Source organism: Oncorhynchus gorbuscha, linkage group LG04 (genome assembly GCF_021184085.1).
Source record: "Oncorhynchus gorbuscha isolate QuinsamMale2020 ecotype Even-year linkage group LG04, OgorEven_v1.0, whole genome shotgun sequence".
Classification (NCBI taxonomy): domain Eukaryota; kingdom Metazoa; phylum Chordata; class Actinopteri; order Salmoniformes; family Salmonidae; genus Oncorhynchus; species Oncorhynchus gorbuscha.
Genome location: NC_060176.1, coordinates 1,817,224 through 1,832,730, shown reverse-complemented (window position 1 = coordinate 1,832,730; position 15,507 = coordinate 1,817,224). Strand labels below are relative to the sequence as shown.

The following is a 15,507-nucleotide window of genomic DNA, read 5'->3' as shown; positions in this document are numbered from 1 at the left end:
ACATTCCTCTACTTATACATACAGTGGACACAGAGCAGGTAGGGAGCAGGGATAATAACATTCCTCTACTTGTACATACAGTGGACACAGAGCAGGTAGGGAGCAGGGATAATAACATTCCTATACTTGTACATACAGTGGACACAGAGCAGGTAGCGAGTAGGGATAATAACATTCCTCTACTTGTACATACAGTGGACACAGAGCAGGTAGGGAGCAGGGATAATAACATTCCTCTACTTATACATACAGTGGACACAGAGCAGGTAGGGAGCAGGGATAATAACATTCCTATACTTGTACATACAGTGGACACAGAGCAGGTAGGGAGCAGGAATAATAACATTCCTCTACTTGTACATACAGTGGACACAGAGCAGGTAGGGAGCAGGGATAATAACATTCCTATACTTGTACATACAGTGGACACAGAGCAGGTAGGAGTACAGGGATAATAAGGGATAATAAGCATTCCTCTACTTGTACATACAGTGGACACAGAGCAGGTAGGGAGCAGGGATAATAACATTCCTCCACTTGTACATACAGTGGACACAGAGCAGGTATGGAGCAGGGATAATAACATTCCTCACTTGTACATACAGTGGACACAGAGCAGGTAGGGAGCAGGGATAATAACATTCCTCCACTTGTACATACAGTGGACAGTCATTGAGAACAACCTTAGAGCTCTCCTTGTTTTTTCAACATTGTCTCATGTTTATAATGTGTTGATTGCCTGTATAAAGCCTCGCTACTGTTATTTTACTGCTGCTCTTTAATTACTTGTTATTTTTCTATTTTTCTATTTTCCTTTTCTTTTTTCTTATATGTTTTTTTACTTAGCACTTGTTTTTCTCAAAACATTGTTGGTTAAGGACTTGTAAGTAAGCATTTCACTGTAAGGTCTACCGACACCTGTTGTATTCGGCGCATGTGACAAATAACATTTGATTTGATTTGGTTGACTCACCTCCTCGTACCACTCCATTGGTGCAGATAGCAGACATGGAGAGACCGGTGACGGTGGTCACCACACAGCTCAGAGCAATGACCACAATGCCCAGACCTAAAACACAAAATACCTGTTCATCCAACTCACCCCTGCTCAGGCCATTTACAGTCTGTCTACATGTGAAGACATACAATGTTTTGCAAAGTTTGAATTCCACACTGAAATGACTTTCTTTTCTTCTTAAAGATGGTCCTCCAGCAATTTTGGAACTGTTACTGTTGAAAGTGATATGAATACAGTAAAGGGTACAACACACAACTGCAAACGTCAAGGAGTTGGTCTGATGGGAGGTTGTGATGTCATCGGCCTCCTCCCTTGCTTGAGGAACAATAGAGGAGCATTAGAGAACAGAAGAGGAAAGGCCAACCCCCACTTGTGCCATATCATAAGGATACCTGGACCACCTATTGAGATGTGCCTTTTGTTAAGTAAATCAGCTGATAAACTTCTCTTTCTAACACCTGACCACACCTGCTGTCCCCTCCAGTCACCTCCAACACCTTGAGAAACACAGTGAAGCCTTCTGTCACCTCTAACACCTTGTCAGTGAAGCCTTCTGTCCCCTCCAGTCACCTCTAACACCTTGAGAAACACAGTGAAGCCTTCTGTCCCCTCCAGTCACCTCTAACACCTTGAGAAACACAGTGAAGCCTTCTGTCCCCTCCAGTCACCTCTAACACCTTGAGAAACTCAGTGAAGCCTTCTGTCACCTCTAACACCTTGTCAGTGAAGCCTTCTGTCCCCTCCAGTCACCTCTAACACCTTGAGAAACACAGTGAAGCATTCTGTCACCTCTAACACCTTGTCAGTGAAGCCTTCTGTCCCCTCCAGTCACCTCTAACACCTTGAGAAACACAGTGAAGCCTTCTGTCACCTCTAACACCTTGTCAGTGAAGCCTTCTGTCTTCTCTAACACCTTGTCAGTGAAGCCTTCTGTCCCCTCCAGTCACCTCTAACACCTTGAGAAACATAGTGAAGCATTCTGTCACCTCTAACACCTTGTCAGTGAAGCCTTCTGTCCCCTCCAGTCACCTCTAACACCTTGAGAAACATAGTGAAGCCTTCTGTCCCCTCCAGGTACCTATAAAACCTTGAGAAACTCAGTGAAGCCTTCTGTCACCTCTAACACCTTGTCAGTGAAGCCTTCTGTCCCCTCCAGTCACCTCTAACACCTTGAGAAACACAGTGAAGCATTCTGTCACCTTTAACACCTTGACAGTGAAGCATTCTGTCCCCTCCAGTCACCTCTAACACCTTGAGAAACACAGTGAAGCCTTCTGTCCCCTCCAGTCACCTCTAACACCCTGAGAAACACAGTGAAGCCTTCTGTCACCTCTAACACCTTGTCAGTGAAGCCTTCTGTCCTCTCCAGTCACCTCTAACACCTTGAGAAACACAGTGAAGCCTTCTGTCACCTCTAACACCTTGTCAGTGAAGCCTTCTGTCCCCTCCAGTCACCTCTAACACCTTGACAGTGAAGCCTTCTGTCCCCTCCAGTCACCTCTAACACCTTGAGAAACACAGTGAAGCCTTCTGTCACCTCTAACACCTTGTCAGTGAAGCCTTCTGTCCCCTCCAGTCACCTCTAACACCTTGAGAAACACAGTGAAGCCTTCTGTCCCCTCCAGTCACCTCTAACACCTTGAGAAACACAGTGAAGCCTTCTGTCCCCTCCAGTCACCTCTAACACCTTGAGAAACACAGTGAAGCCTTCTGTCCCCTCCAGTCACCTCTAACACCTTGAGAAACACAGTGAAGCCTTCTGTCCCCTCCAGTCACCTCTAACACCTTGAGAAACACAGTGAAGCCTTCTGTCCCCTCCAGTCACCTCTAACACCTTGAAAAACACAGTGAAGCCTTCTGTCACCTCCCCTCCAGTCACCTCTAACACCTTGAGAAACACAGTGAAGCCTTCTGTCCCCTCCAGTCACCTCTAACACCTTGAGAAACACAGTGAAGCCTTCTGTCCCCTCCAGTCACCTCTAACACCTTGAGAAACACAGTGAAGCCTTCTGTCCCCTCCAGTCACCTCTAACACCTTGAGAAACACAGTGAAGCCTTCTGTCCCCTCCAGTCACCTCTAACACCTTGAAAAACACAGTGAAGCCTTCTGTCCCCTCCAGTCACCTCTAACACCTTGAGAAACACAGTGAAGCCTTCTGTCACCTCTAACACCTTGAGAAACACAGTGAAGCCTTCTGTCCCCTCCAGTCACCTCTAACACCTTGAGAAACACAGTGAAGCCTTCTGTCCCCTCCAGTCACCTCTAACACCTTGAGAAACACAGTGAAGCCTTCTGTCCCCTCCAGTCACCTAACACCTGAGAAAACACCTTGAGAAACACAGTGAAGCCTTCTGTCCCCTCCAGTCACCTCTAACACCTTGAGAAACACAGTGAAGCCTTCTGTCCCCTCCAGTCACCTCTAACACCTTGAGAAACACAGTGAAGTCACCTCTAACACCTTCTGTCCCCTCCAGTCACCTCTAACACCTTGAGAAACACAGTGAAGCCTTCTGTCCCCTCCAGTCACCTCTAACACCTTGAGAAACACAGTGAAGCCTTCTGTCCCCTCCAGTCACCTCTAACACCTTGAGAAACACAGTGAAGCCTTCTGTCCCCTCCAGCCTTGAGAAACACTGTCCCCTCCAGTCACCTCTAACACCTTGAGAAACACAGTGAAGCCTTCTGTCCCCTCCAGTCACCTCTAACACCTTGAGAAACACAGTGAAGCCTTCTGCCCCCTCCAGTCACCTCTAACACCTTGAGAAACACAGTGAAGCCTTCTGTCCCCTCCAGTCACCTCTAACACCTTGAGAAACACAGTGAAGCCTTCTGTCCCCTCCAGTCACCTCGAACACATTGAGAAACACAGTGAAGCCTTCTGCCCCCTCCAGTCACCTCTAACACCTTGAGAAACACAGTGAAGCCTTCTGTCCCCTCCAGTCACCTCTAACACCTTGAGAAACACAGTGAAGCCTTCTGTCACCTCTAACACCTTGAGAAACACAGTGAAGCCTTCTGTCCCCTCCAGTCACCTCTAACACCTTGAGAAACACAGTGAAGCCTTCTGTCCCCTCCAGGTACCTCTAACACCTTGAGAAACACAGTGAAGCCTTCTGTCCCCTCCAGTCACCTCTAACACCTTGAGAAACACAGTGAAGCCTTCTGTCCCCTCCAGGTACCTCTAACACCTTGAGAAACACAGTGAAGCCTTCTGTCCCCTCCAGTCACCTCTAACACCTTGAGAAACACAGTGAAGCCTTCTGTGCGTCTGAAATGGTCCATTCTCAGGACTAATGGTGCTGTAGGCCTGTAGGCTGTTAGTTCCAGCAGGCGGTTTACTATGATATCTGTCATGGTCTCTATCTGCACTGCAGCCAGCCCTCTGAAATACATTAGTTATGCTCCATAAAGAGGTCCTCACCCCTGAGAAACACACACACACACACACACACACACACACACACACACACACACACACACACACACACACACACACACACACACACACACACACACACACACACACACACACACACACACACACACACACACACACACACACACACACACACACACACACACACACACACACACACACACACACACACACACACACACACACACACACACACACACACACACACACACACATTCACATTCAAGCTACTTCCTTTGCTTTGACCTCAGCGTGAAAGACACTGGGAGCTGACTGGTTGTCTTTTTGTGTTGTACATATTTTTGCATGTCTACACTCTCAGAAACAAAGAGTGCAACAAGGAATGTCCCAGTAGGTCAGTGGTATTCAAACGTTTTCAGTGGGAAGCCAATTTTTTCCACCAGAATTTCTGGGGACCCCATTTTCCCCCCTATAATTTATTGCAACCCCAACCCAAATCTAAAGACACAACCTTAAAATGTTCATTGCATATTAATTTCTTATCAACATGAAAAGAAACCAATAAATACATTTTCTCAATAAAATTGTAGCTTTCAAATGATCTTTCTCAAAACGTTTGTATATTGTATACAGTAATACAGTAATAATCTGTACTTCTCATTGTTTAAAATGTGATTTTTAAAAACATTTTGGCGACCCCACTGCAGTTACCCCATCGTGACCCCAACTTTAAATACCACTTCTGTAGGGGAGTATTGGGGAACCCTCTGAATTTAAGATAAGGTAGAACTCTTTCTGGAATCCAGATGATTTTTTTGTAACCTGGTTCTTTTTGGAATCCTAAAGGGTTCTATCTGACCTGAAAAGGAGCCTGTTGTCCTACAGGAACAAATGTGCTACATATCACTCTTTTTTTCTGATAGTTTATATGGTGCAATTATTTATTACTCTGTGTTGTACTTACCCCAGCCGGCCTGTCCAAACACCCAGGACAGACGGATGAACAGCATCACACCCCAGATGTTCAACATACATCTCACCTAGAGAGTAGGAAAGACAAGAGGAGAGAGAGGAGGAGAGACAGGAGGAGAGACAGGAGGAGAGAGAGGAGGAGAGAGGAGGAGAGACAGGAGGAGAGACAGGAGAAGAGAGGAGGAGAGACAGGAGGAGAGAGGTGGAGAGACAGGAGGAGAGACAGGAGGAGAGAGGAGGAGAGACAGGAGGAGAGACAGGAGGGGAGACAGGAGGAGAGCGAGGGGAGGAGAGAGAGAAGGAGAGAGATAGGAGAAGACGGAGAGGAGGAGAGAGAGGGGAGAGAGAGGAGAGAGGAGGAGAGAGAGGAGAGACAGGAGGGGAGAGAGAGGAGAGAGGAGAGACAGGTGGAGAGTGAGGGGAGGAGAGAGAGGAGGAGGAGAGAGACAGGAGAAGACAGAGAGGAGAGAGGAGGAGAGACAGGAGGAGAGTGAGGGGAGGAGAGAGAGGAGGAGACAGAGGAGAGAGAGGAGGAGAGCGAGGAGGAGAGAGACAGGAGGAGACAGAGGAGGAGAGAGAGGAGAGACAGGAGGAGAGAGAGGAGAGACAGGAGAAGAGCGAGGGGAGGAGAGAGAGAAGGAGAGAGACAGGAGGACACAGAGGAGGAGAGACAGGAGGAGAGAGAGGAGGGGAGAGGAGGAGAGAGAGGGGAGAGAGAGGAGAGAGGAGGAGAGAGAGGAGAGACAGGAGGGGAGAGAGAGGAGAGAGGAGAGACAGGTGGCGAGTGAGGGGAGGAGAGAGAGGAGTAGGAGAGAGACAGGAGAAGACAGAGAGAGGAGAGAGGAGGAGAGACAGGAGGAGAGCGAGGGGAGGGAGAGAGAGGAGACAGAGGAGAGAGAGGAGGAGAGACAGGAGGAGAGCGAGGAGGAGAGAGACAGGAGGAGAGAGAGGAGAGACAGGAGAAGAGCGAGGGGAGGAGAGAGAGAAGGAGAGAGACAGGAGGAGACAGAGGAGGAGAGACAGGAGGAGAGAGAGGAGATAGGAGGAAAGAGAGGAGGATAGAGACAGGAGGAGACAGACGACGAGAGAGAGGAGGAGAAAGATAGGAGGAGAGAGAGGAGGAAAGAGGGGAGGAGAGAGACAGAGAGTAGGAGAGAGACAGGGGGAGACAGAGGAGGAGAGACAGGAGGAGAGAGAGGAGGAGAGAGGAGGAGAGAGAGGGGAGAGAGATTAGAGAGGAGGAGAGAGAGGAGAGACAGGTGGAGAGTGAGGGGAGGAGAGAGAGGAGGAGGAGAGAGACAGGAGGAGACAGAGGAGAGAGAGGAGGAGAGACAGGAGGAGAGCGAGGAGGAGAGAGACAGGAGGAGACAGAGGAGGAGAGTGAGGAGAGACAGGGGAGACAGGAGAAGAGCGAGGGGAGGAGAGACAGGAGGAGAGCGAGGGGAGGAGAGAGACAGGAGAAGACAGAGGAGGAGAGAGAGGAGATAGGAGGAGAGAGAGGAGGAAAGAGACAGGAGGAGACAGACGACGAGAGAGAGGAGGAGAAAGATAGGAGGAGAGAGAGGAGGAAAGAGGGGAGGAGAGAGACAGAGAGTAGGAGAGAGACAGGGGGAGACAGAGGAGGAGAGACAGGAGGAGAGCGAGGGGAGGAGAGAGAGGAGGAGACAGAGGAGGCGAGAGAGGACGAGAGAGAGGAGGAGAGAGACAGAGAGTAGGAGAGAGGCTAGGTTAAGTAGAGACTGGGGTTAGCCCTGAGTTACTCACAGGACAGGATCACTTTGACCTTGTCTCTTCGCTTCCAGTCAGATCGTAGTTAGGTTAGATAGAGACCGGGTTATGACAGAATGACTATCTGAATCTCTTTATTGCTGTGTCAGTGTCTGTGTCTGAGGCTTCCAAACAGATCATGTGACCTGTCAGGGTATCACTGAAGTATGCAGGTTAACTCATTGATGCTGGGTTGTGATATACAGCTCAGGAGTGGCAGGGTGACCCCCAGTAGAAGAAGTTCCCAAAACCTGACCACACAGACCAGGACTCCCCATTCACCCTGCTCGATATCCAGCAACACTCTCTAAGACCAGTCCCCATAACCAACTGCCCTCACCAGGTTCCCATTAGGACAGTCCCCATAACCAACTGCCCTCACCAGGATCCCATTAGGACAGTCCCCATAACCAACTGCCCTCACCAGGTTCCCATTAGGACAAGCCAGTCCCCATAACCAACTGTCCTCACCAGGATCCCATTAAGACTAGCCAGTCCCCATAACCAACTGCCCTCACCAGGTTCCCATTAGGACAAGCCAGTCCCCATAACCAACTGTCCTCACCAGGATCCCATTAGGACTAGCCAGTCCCCATAAGCAACTGCCCTCACCAGGTTCCCATTAGGACAAGCCAGTCCCCATAACCAACTGTCCTCACCAGGATCCCATTAGGACTAGCCAGTCCCCATAACCAACTGCCCTCACCAGGATCCCATTAGACCAGTCCCCATAACAAACTGCCCTCACCAGGTTCCCATTAGGACAAGCCAGTCCCCATAACCAACTGTCCTCACCAGGATCCCATTAGGACTAGCCAGTCCCCATAACCAACTGCCCTCACCAGGTTCCCATTAGGACAAGCCAGTCCCCATAACCAACTGTCCTCACCAGGATCCCATTAGGACTAGCCAGTCCCCATAACCAACTGCCCTCACCAGGTTCCCATTAGGACAAGCCAGTCCCCATAACCAACTGTCCTCACCAGGATCCCATTAGGACAGTCCCCTTAACCAACTGCCCTCACCAGGATCCCATTAGGACAGTCCCCATAACCAACTGCCCTCACCAGGATCCCATTAGGACAGTCCCCATAACCAACTGCCCTCACCAGGATCCCATTAGGACAGTCCCCATAACAAACTGCCCTCACCAGGTTCCCATTAGGACAGGCCAGGAAGACACATAGACCTAGGAAGAAAGGAATGCATGTGTGTGTCGAAAGAGAACGAAGAGGGGCATTAACCTATGTTTGAACCAACCTGGCTGTAACTCTGGGGAGATAAGGTAGGACAGGGAGGGCCCCTCCAGAGCTCTTGTATCTGGGGGAGCCTGGAACTGTCAGCTGAGTGGTAATAAACTGTGGTGAGACTCATGAGAAAATCCCTATGTTGGTATGTATGTGTGTAGGGTAAGAGAAAGTTATAAAAGGAATGTCTTTGTATATGTACAGCAGCGTTCTCGTATATAAACCTTACTGACTATTGTAAACTGGCCTCTGTATATTTCATTTCAATAAGAACCTTACAAATTCTTAGTAATAGACAGAGTAATTTAAGTGCAGTTCAGTTTAAGTGACGTTCAGTTTACAAAGTTCTCATGACAGTAACCCATCTCTACTAACCAGGACTCCCTTTATCCAGCCGAACCTCACGGTTCCATCTTTGTTGTCCAGGGGAATGACAGACTCCACATCGTCCGACGGCGTCCCGTCGCTCCCCTCTCTGTCCTCCACCGTGGTCGTCACTGAGATCCTTCCATTCTAGAGAGAGAAAATAGGTGAGGAAAAGACTTGTCAGGGGTACGTATCACTCCAGTCTACCTGGAGGAGGATAAAGAATACGGCTGGTAGAGGAAGAAGGAATTTGTTGAAACTCTAGAGGACGTTTAGATTAGTTTTGTCTTTAGGAAATCAGAGAGAGTTAGCAGTGCAGTAACTTGATGTTAGAATTCTGGGCCTCCTGTTGGATAGGAACGTCTCTATGAGGTCAGAACCCTGTTGAAATGTTCTCTTTCTAAATCAATCAAACGAGAGTGAGTGTGTGTGTGAGAGAGAGAGTCGTGCAGTTTGATTCTGATGAACATGAATACGTGTTTGGAGAAGCATTATTATACTGTGTGCTTGTCCTTGAAGACTGCACTCTGAGAGAGAGAGAGAGAGAGAGAGAGAGAGAGAGAGAGACAGAGAGACAGAGAGACAGAGAGACAGAGAGACAGAGAGAGAGAGAGAGAGAGACAGACAGACAGACAGACAGACAGACAGACAGACAGACAGACAGACAGACAGACAGACAGACAGACAGACAGACAGACAGACAGACAGACAGACAGACAGACAGACAGACAGACAGACAGACAGACAGACAGACAGACAGACAGAGAGAGAGAGAGAGAGAGAGAGAGAGAGAGAGAGAGAGAGAGAGAGAGAGAGAGAGAGAGAGAGAGAGAGAGAGAATAGGGTGGACCCAATTTAAACTTTTTGTATGACGAATATGAAGTGTTTAAAGTGTTTAAAGGACACATGAGTACCAAGCTCTTTAATGAGATGCGTGTTTGGAGAAGCATTATTATACTGTGTGCTTGTCCTTGAAGACTGCACTCTGAGAGAGAGAGACAGAGAGACAGAGAGACAGAGAGACAGAGAGACAGAGAGACAGAGAGACAGAGAGACAGAGAGACAGAGAGACAGACAGACAGAGAGACAGAGACAGACAGACAGACAGACAGACAGACAGACAGACAGACAGACAGACAGACAGACAGACAGACAGACAGACAGACAGACAGACAGACAGACAGACAGACAGACAGACAGACAGAGAGAGAGAGAGAGAGAGAGAGAGAGAGAGAGAGAGAGAGAGAGAGAGAGAGAGAGAGAGAGAGAGAGAATAGGGTGGACCCAATTTAAACTTTTTGTATGACGAATATGAAGTGTTTAAAGGACACATGAGTACCAAGCTCTTTAATGAGATGCTCAGATCTCTGCCTGGTGTAGGACGTGGCGTGTCTGTCAGACAGAGATAACAGACTGGCTGTCACCCAAAGGTGTTGAAAATCTATATAACACTTTAGCCTGTCAGTATGTCAACCATTGTGTAGATCTATTCTTATCTCTGTCTTTGACGGCTGTTCAGTCCCAGTGTTGGCAGTAGGTTTATAGGGTGTGAAAGATGGTTGAACTGCGGTTAATGAAAGTGGCAGGAATGTTTCCAGTTAAATGAATGATTAAAGGACTATAAAATCCATTTATCTCTCTCTCTCCTCTCTCTTTTCTCTCTATCTTATCTTCCTCTCTGAGACTGTAAAACATATGTCCTTTCCTCCAGAGAGTTCATGTTGTTCTCTTTCAGGACACAGTAGGTCTATAAATGCTTTAAGAGGAATGAGTTGACCAATCCAAGGCCAACCCACTGCACACTCCACCTCATTTCAACGTGGATAATTGGGAAATATTTGGTTGAGACCTTGATCAATGAGATTACAACCTATATGCAACCACTCAAAAAGAGAGCCGAAAGTTAGTTGAATTTCCAATGTATATCACTGTGCTTTCAAACATCTACCAGCACAACCAAATTCAAATGAGAAAACAATGTCAGATATTTGGTTTAGTTATTTATGTGTTACTTATTACTGTCCTTTATCTAATAGCAGAACCAAATGACCTGGATTGCAGTTGAGATTACATTAAAAGCACATGGGGCAATGATCAATGCCATTTGAGATTCTGGGCAGATTATACCTGTGAATACCTCTGCATGCTATCTTCAACATGCACGCTTTATATGATGATGGAAGAAGGCATTTATAGTTACAGTAACCTCAAGCTGTGACCATGGATGGCGTTGCTATCCATTTTAAGGGTGAATGTTTCATTAGTTTGTCAAATAGCCTATTTACAGTATTACAATTGATTTGTGTTTGGTTGACAAGGCAACCAGATATGAACATTTAAAGGAGATGTATCTACTGCTTGGATAGTTCCATCTGTCAACTGGCTTAATCCCATTCTTTAACTTTGATTTTTGTCTGAGTTGGAGATGTGGATCCACCATATCACGTGTTAACTTGTCAACAAGTTAACAGGCTGTTTATTGGATTTCAAAAGTGATCTTGAATTGTGTTTGGTTGTAAACGCAACCAAATATCAACATTTGAAGGAGATTTATCTTCTGCTTGCATTCATCCATCTGTGCCACTGAATTAAAGGCAAATTCAACTTTAAATGCAGTTAAATCAAGTTGAATGTGATTTAGTCCTGTTGTTGAACTTAGATTTAGGTTTGAGATGGAGACGTGTAAGTCGCTCTGGATAAGAGCGTCTGCTAAATGACTTAAATGTAAATGTAATGTAAATGAATCCAACATTTATTTATCCAACAACGATTCATTTGAAAACAAACTGTAATTAAAGCCAGACTAAGTCAGTGGTACAGATGGAACTATCCAAGCAGAAGATACATTTCCTTCAAATGTTGATATTAGGTTGTGTTGACAACCAAACACAATTCAATATCACTCTCACTGGAAATCCTATTGTCTATTTTTAGTTCAATCCTGGGTTGAATTGAAACAATAGCTGTTGATGACTTTAAAAATGCTATATATGGCTAAAAATAGCGTAATTGATGACATATGAGTGATAAAGTAGGGTCACATTTAATTTGCTCTGTTAAACCTACCCTTTAGAATGGGTTTGATAGCAACAGCAAATCACATGGGTAAAAGTCAGTGACAAATATCTTTATTTTATAAAACATTTTTATTTAACCTTCATTTAACTAGGCAAGTCAGTTAAGAACAAGTTCTTATTTTACAATTATGGCCTACCCCGGCCAAACCCTCCCCTAAACCGGACGACGCTGCACTAGTTGTGTGCCGCCCTATGGGACTCCCGATCATGGTGATACAGTCCGGGATCGAACCAGGGTCTGTAGTGACGCCTCTAGCACTGAGATGCAGTGCCTTAGACCGCTGCGCCACTCGGGAACATCATAGCTCAACAGGGCTTGTTTAAACCCTGGATGTGAGGTCAAAGGGTAGCTGTAGATAAATCAGTTCTCCAGTAGGAGGTGCTGCCTAGCCTATTGTCTTTTCTTATTCTACTGATAGTGGATATAATGTTGAAGATCTGACGTTGTTATAAAGGTACAAATTCAACATATTTTATACAAGGTTTGTCTATGTGGACATTTGGTTACCATGATGACACAATATTGTGGTTGAAATGTTACCCTCAAAACAGAGGTTGATTACTTTTTCAAATCCAATGTATTTCCCACGTAGATTCCACATCACAATATGTTGAGAAATTAAGCTGAAACAACATTGATTCAACCAACTTGTGCCCAGTGGGAAGTGACTTTCCCTTCTTTAGAACAGACATGACTGTTACCCAATCACTGTTGGGACATGATAGTAATCTGTCACACAGTCAGAGAGAGAAAGAGAAAGTGAGATAAACAGATGAACAGAGAGAGAGATTTGTGACAAGTTGCCATGAAAACAACATTGTAAATAAACCAATATTTATCTGTTTACTTTCTTCCCCTTCTAGTCGTAGTACAACTATATGTACATTGTTAAAACACATAGCTGATAATATAACATTTGACACGTCTTAATATTTTCTTTTTTCTTCTTGGTTATTCTTCTTAGTTATTATACTTATTTATTTAACTTTCTTTGACAATGTAAACATACAGTATGTTTCCCTTAACAATAAAGCCCCTTTGAATTGAATTGAGAGACAAACAGGCCAATGTTGTTGTCAAAACATGTTCCACATAAAAATGTTATGTTTTTCATTTACTGAATCGGAATTTGAATGATCTTTCTGAATTGTCTGGATTAAAGGAGAGTTGATTCCAGGTAGAAGGCTGCTGACTTGGTGGAGACAGTTGTGATGTACTGATGTACAGAGACAGGTCTATATACTGATGTACAGAGACAGGTCTATACACTGATGTACAGAGGCAGGTCTATACACTGATGTACAGAGACAGGTCTATACACTGATGTACAGAGACAGGTCTATATACTGATGTACAGAGACAGGTCTATATACTGATGTACAGAGACAGGTCTATATACTGATGTACAGAGACAGGTCTATATACTGATGTACAGAGACAGGTCTATATACTGATGTACAGAGACAGGTCTATATACTGATGTACAGAGACAGGTCTATATACTGATGTACAGAGAGTTCTATATACTGATGTACAGAGACAGGTCTATATACTGATGTACAGAGACAGGTCTATATACTGATGTACAGAGACAGGTCTATATACTGATGTACAGAGACAGGTCTATATACTGATGTACAGAGACAGGTCTATATACTGATGTACAGAGACAGGTCTATATACTGATGTACAGAGACAGGTCTATATACTGATGTACAGAGACAGGTCTATATACGGATGTACAGAGAGACAGGTCTATAGACAGTTGTGTGATGTACAGAGACAGGTCTATATACAGTAGTGATATCCTGATGTACAGAGACAGGTCTATAGACAGTTGTGATATACTGATGTACAGAGACAGGTCTATAGACAGTTGTGATATACTGATGTACAGAGACAGGTCTATAGACAGTTGTGATATACTGATGTACAGAGACAGGTCTATAGACAGTTGTGATATACTGATGTACAGAGACAGGTCTATAGACAGTTGTGTGATGTACAGAGACAGGTCTATATACAGTTGTGATATACTGATGTACAGAGACAGGTCTATAGACAGTTGTGATATACTGATGTACAGAGACAGGTCTATAGACAGTTGTGATATACTGATGTACAGAGACAGGTCTATAGACAGTTGTGATATACTGATGTACAGAGACAGGTCTATAGACAGTTGTGATATACTGATGTACAGAGACAGGTCTATAGACAGTTGTGATATACTGATGTACAGAGACAGGTCTATATACAGATGTGTGTAGAGGGGGTTGTAGAGGTGAGGAGGACATACACACACTGACCTTCTGGAAGACATCGTGGAGCTCCTGCAGGGACGGTCGGACCGCACGGTTACCGCTCACACTCCCAGCATTCCGGTAGAAGTCGATGTTGGGCACGCGGTCCAGCGTGTCATGACCAAACGCACTGACCACGGACGGACGGACGGCCCGGTGCTCTCCGTTACCGGTCCCATTACCGTTAGAGGTGGTACCACCGGAGAAAGACGTCTCCTCGTAGTTAGGGGGTTCGTCCCCGATCCTGTCATAGGCATCATTCTCCATCAGACTGGCTGTAAATACAGGCTCCTCACACCTACTGGCTTCTACAGGTCAAACACTACAGAAAAGGAATACTGAGGTCCTGCAGTCCTCTGGTCAGGGCCTAGAGACTGTCTAAGTATCAGAAGCAATCGGCAACTATGGGTGTCCATAACGGATTATTCTATTGAGTTTCGCACTCTTGAGCCGGCGCCTGCTCGTTTTCTGGAGGGACTCCACGCAGTGGTTAAGGATGAGATTCTCTCCCGGGAGGTTCCTTCAGATGTGGACTCTTTGATTGCTCTCGCCATCCGCATAGAACGACGGGTAGATCTTCGTCACCGGGCTCGTTTGGAGCGCTGGTATGACAGACTAGTGTTGGTTCATCTGATTCTGTTTAGTTAAATCCTTGTGTAGGTCCAGAGCTGACCTATAGACCTGTCATATAGGCTGAGGCTGAGGTTGGCTCTGCCACCCTGGCTTTATATCCTCCTGGCCCCTATGCTGGGCTCTGCCTGGGACTCAGCCATTGGCTGAACCAGCGGTTCTACCAACCACTCTCAGAACCCTGTATGTCTCAGATGTCCTTGCTGCATCCTCGGGGCCACAAAGCCTCTGACTAAACATTAACCAAGTAATAAACACCTTGGAAGATAAAGACCTGGAGCTCGCAGTGTGAAATCAAAGCAAGCCTAAATATCTTATATTGAGTGATAATTCACTAGTTTTTTTGTAGCAAGCAGCATTATCTGACTACATTGGCAGACAATTTTGCTTATTTTAACCGCCGAAAAACCTAATACAAGTAATTTCTCTTATTTCAATATAATTTTATTGATATCTTACCTTAATACAACTATTAAGGTACAATATCTTGAACAGATTACTTATATTAAAGATGCACAATGCAGAAATCGCGACGCCATTTCCTGGTTGCTTTCAATGAGAATGACAGATCTATAACACACATTTCTATGTGAATTTGGTCCGGTCGCCCAAAAAGTTACATATTGCAGCTTTAAGTCTATAGATTAAAATACGCAAAATGATCTGCCAATGATAGGAATTATTTTAAAAAGTGAATTATCACTCAATATATTTTTTTTTAAATGTAG

General features: G+C 45.6%; 1 protein-coding gene and 1 long non-coding RNA gene across 11 annotated transcripts in view; both read right to left on the bottom strand.

The window, feature by feature from the left end:
- Positions 1-14,555, bottom strand: part of slc12a1 (solute carrier family 12 member 1) — a 40,119-nt gene extending 25,564 nt beyond the window's left edge. Inside the window, exons 1-4 of the mRNA XM_046345485.1 lie at positions 14,156-14,555; positions 8,778-8,915; positions 5,381-5,456; positions 974-1,069 (exon numbers count right to left, since the gene is read on the bottom strand). Of these exons, the coding sequence (XP_046201441.1) occupies positions 974-1,069; positions 5,381-5,456; positions 8,778-8,915; positions 14,156-14,416 (571 nt within the window). The 5' untranslated portion in view covers positions 14,417-14,555. The remainder of the gene's footprint in view (positions 1-973; positions 1,070-5,380; positions 5,457-8,777; positions 8,916-14,155) is intronic.
- Positions 1,076-4,546, bottom strand: LOC124033520. 10 transcript variants are annotated; one of them, XR_006838397.1, is made up of 6 exons: positions 3,679-4,546; positions 3,507-3,604; positions 3,348-3,445; positions 3,143-3,288; positions 1,598-2,882; positions 1,076-1,554 (listed from the first exon to the last, which is right to left on the bottom strand). It is a non-coding gene; the product is annotated as an uncharacterized LOC124033520 (long non-coding RNA). The 10 variants fall into 10 exon arrangements; XR_006838398.1 differs by having other exon boundaries at positions 1,076-1,859; positions 2,057-2,882; XR_006838402.1 differs by having other exon boundaries at positions 1,076-1,898; positions 2,270-2,882.
- Positions 14,556-15,507: the final 952 nt, after the last annotated feature.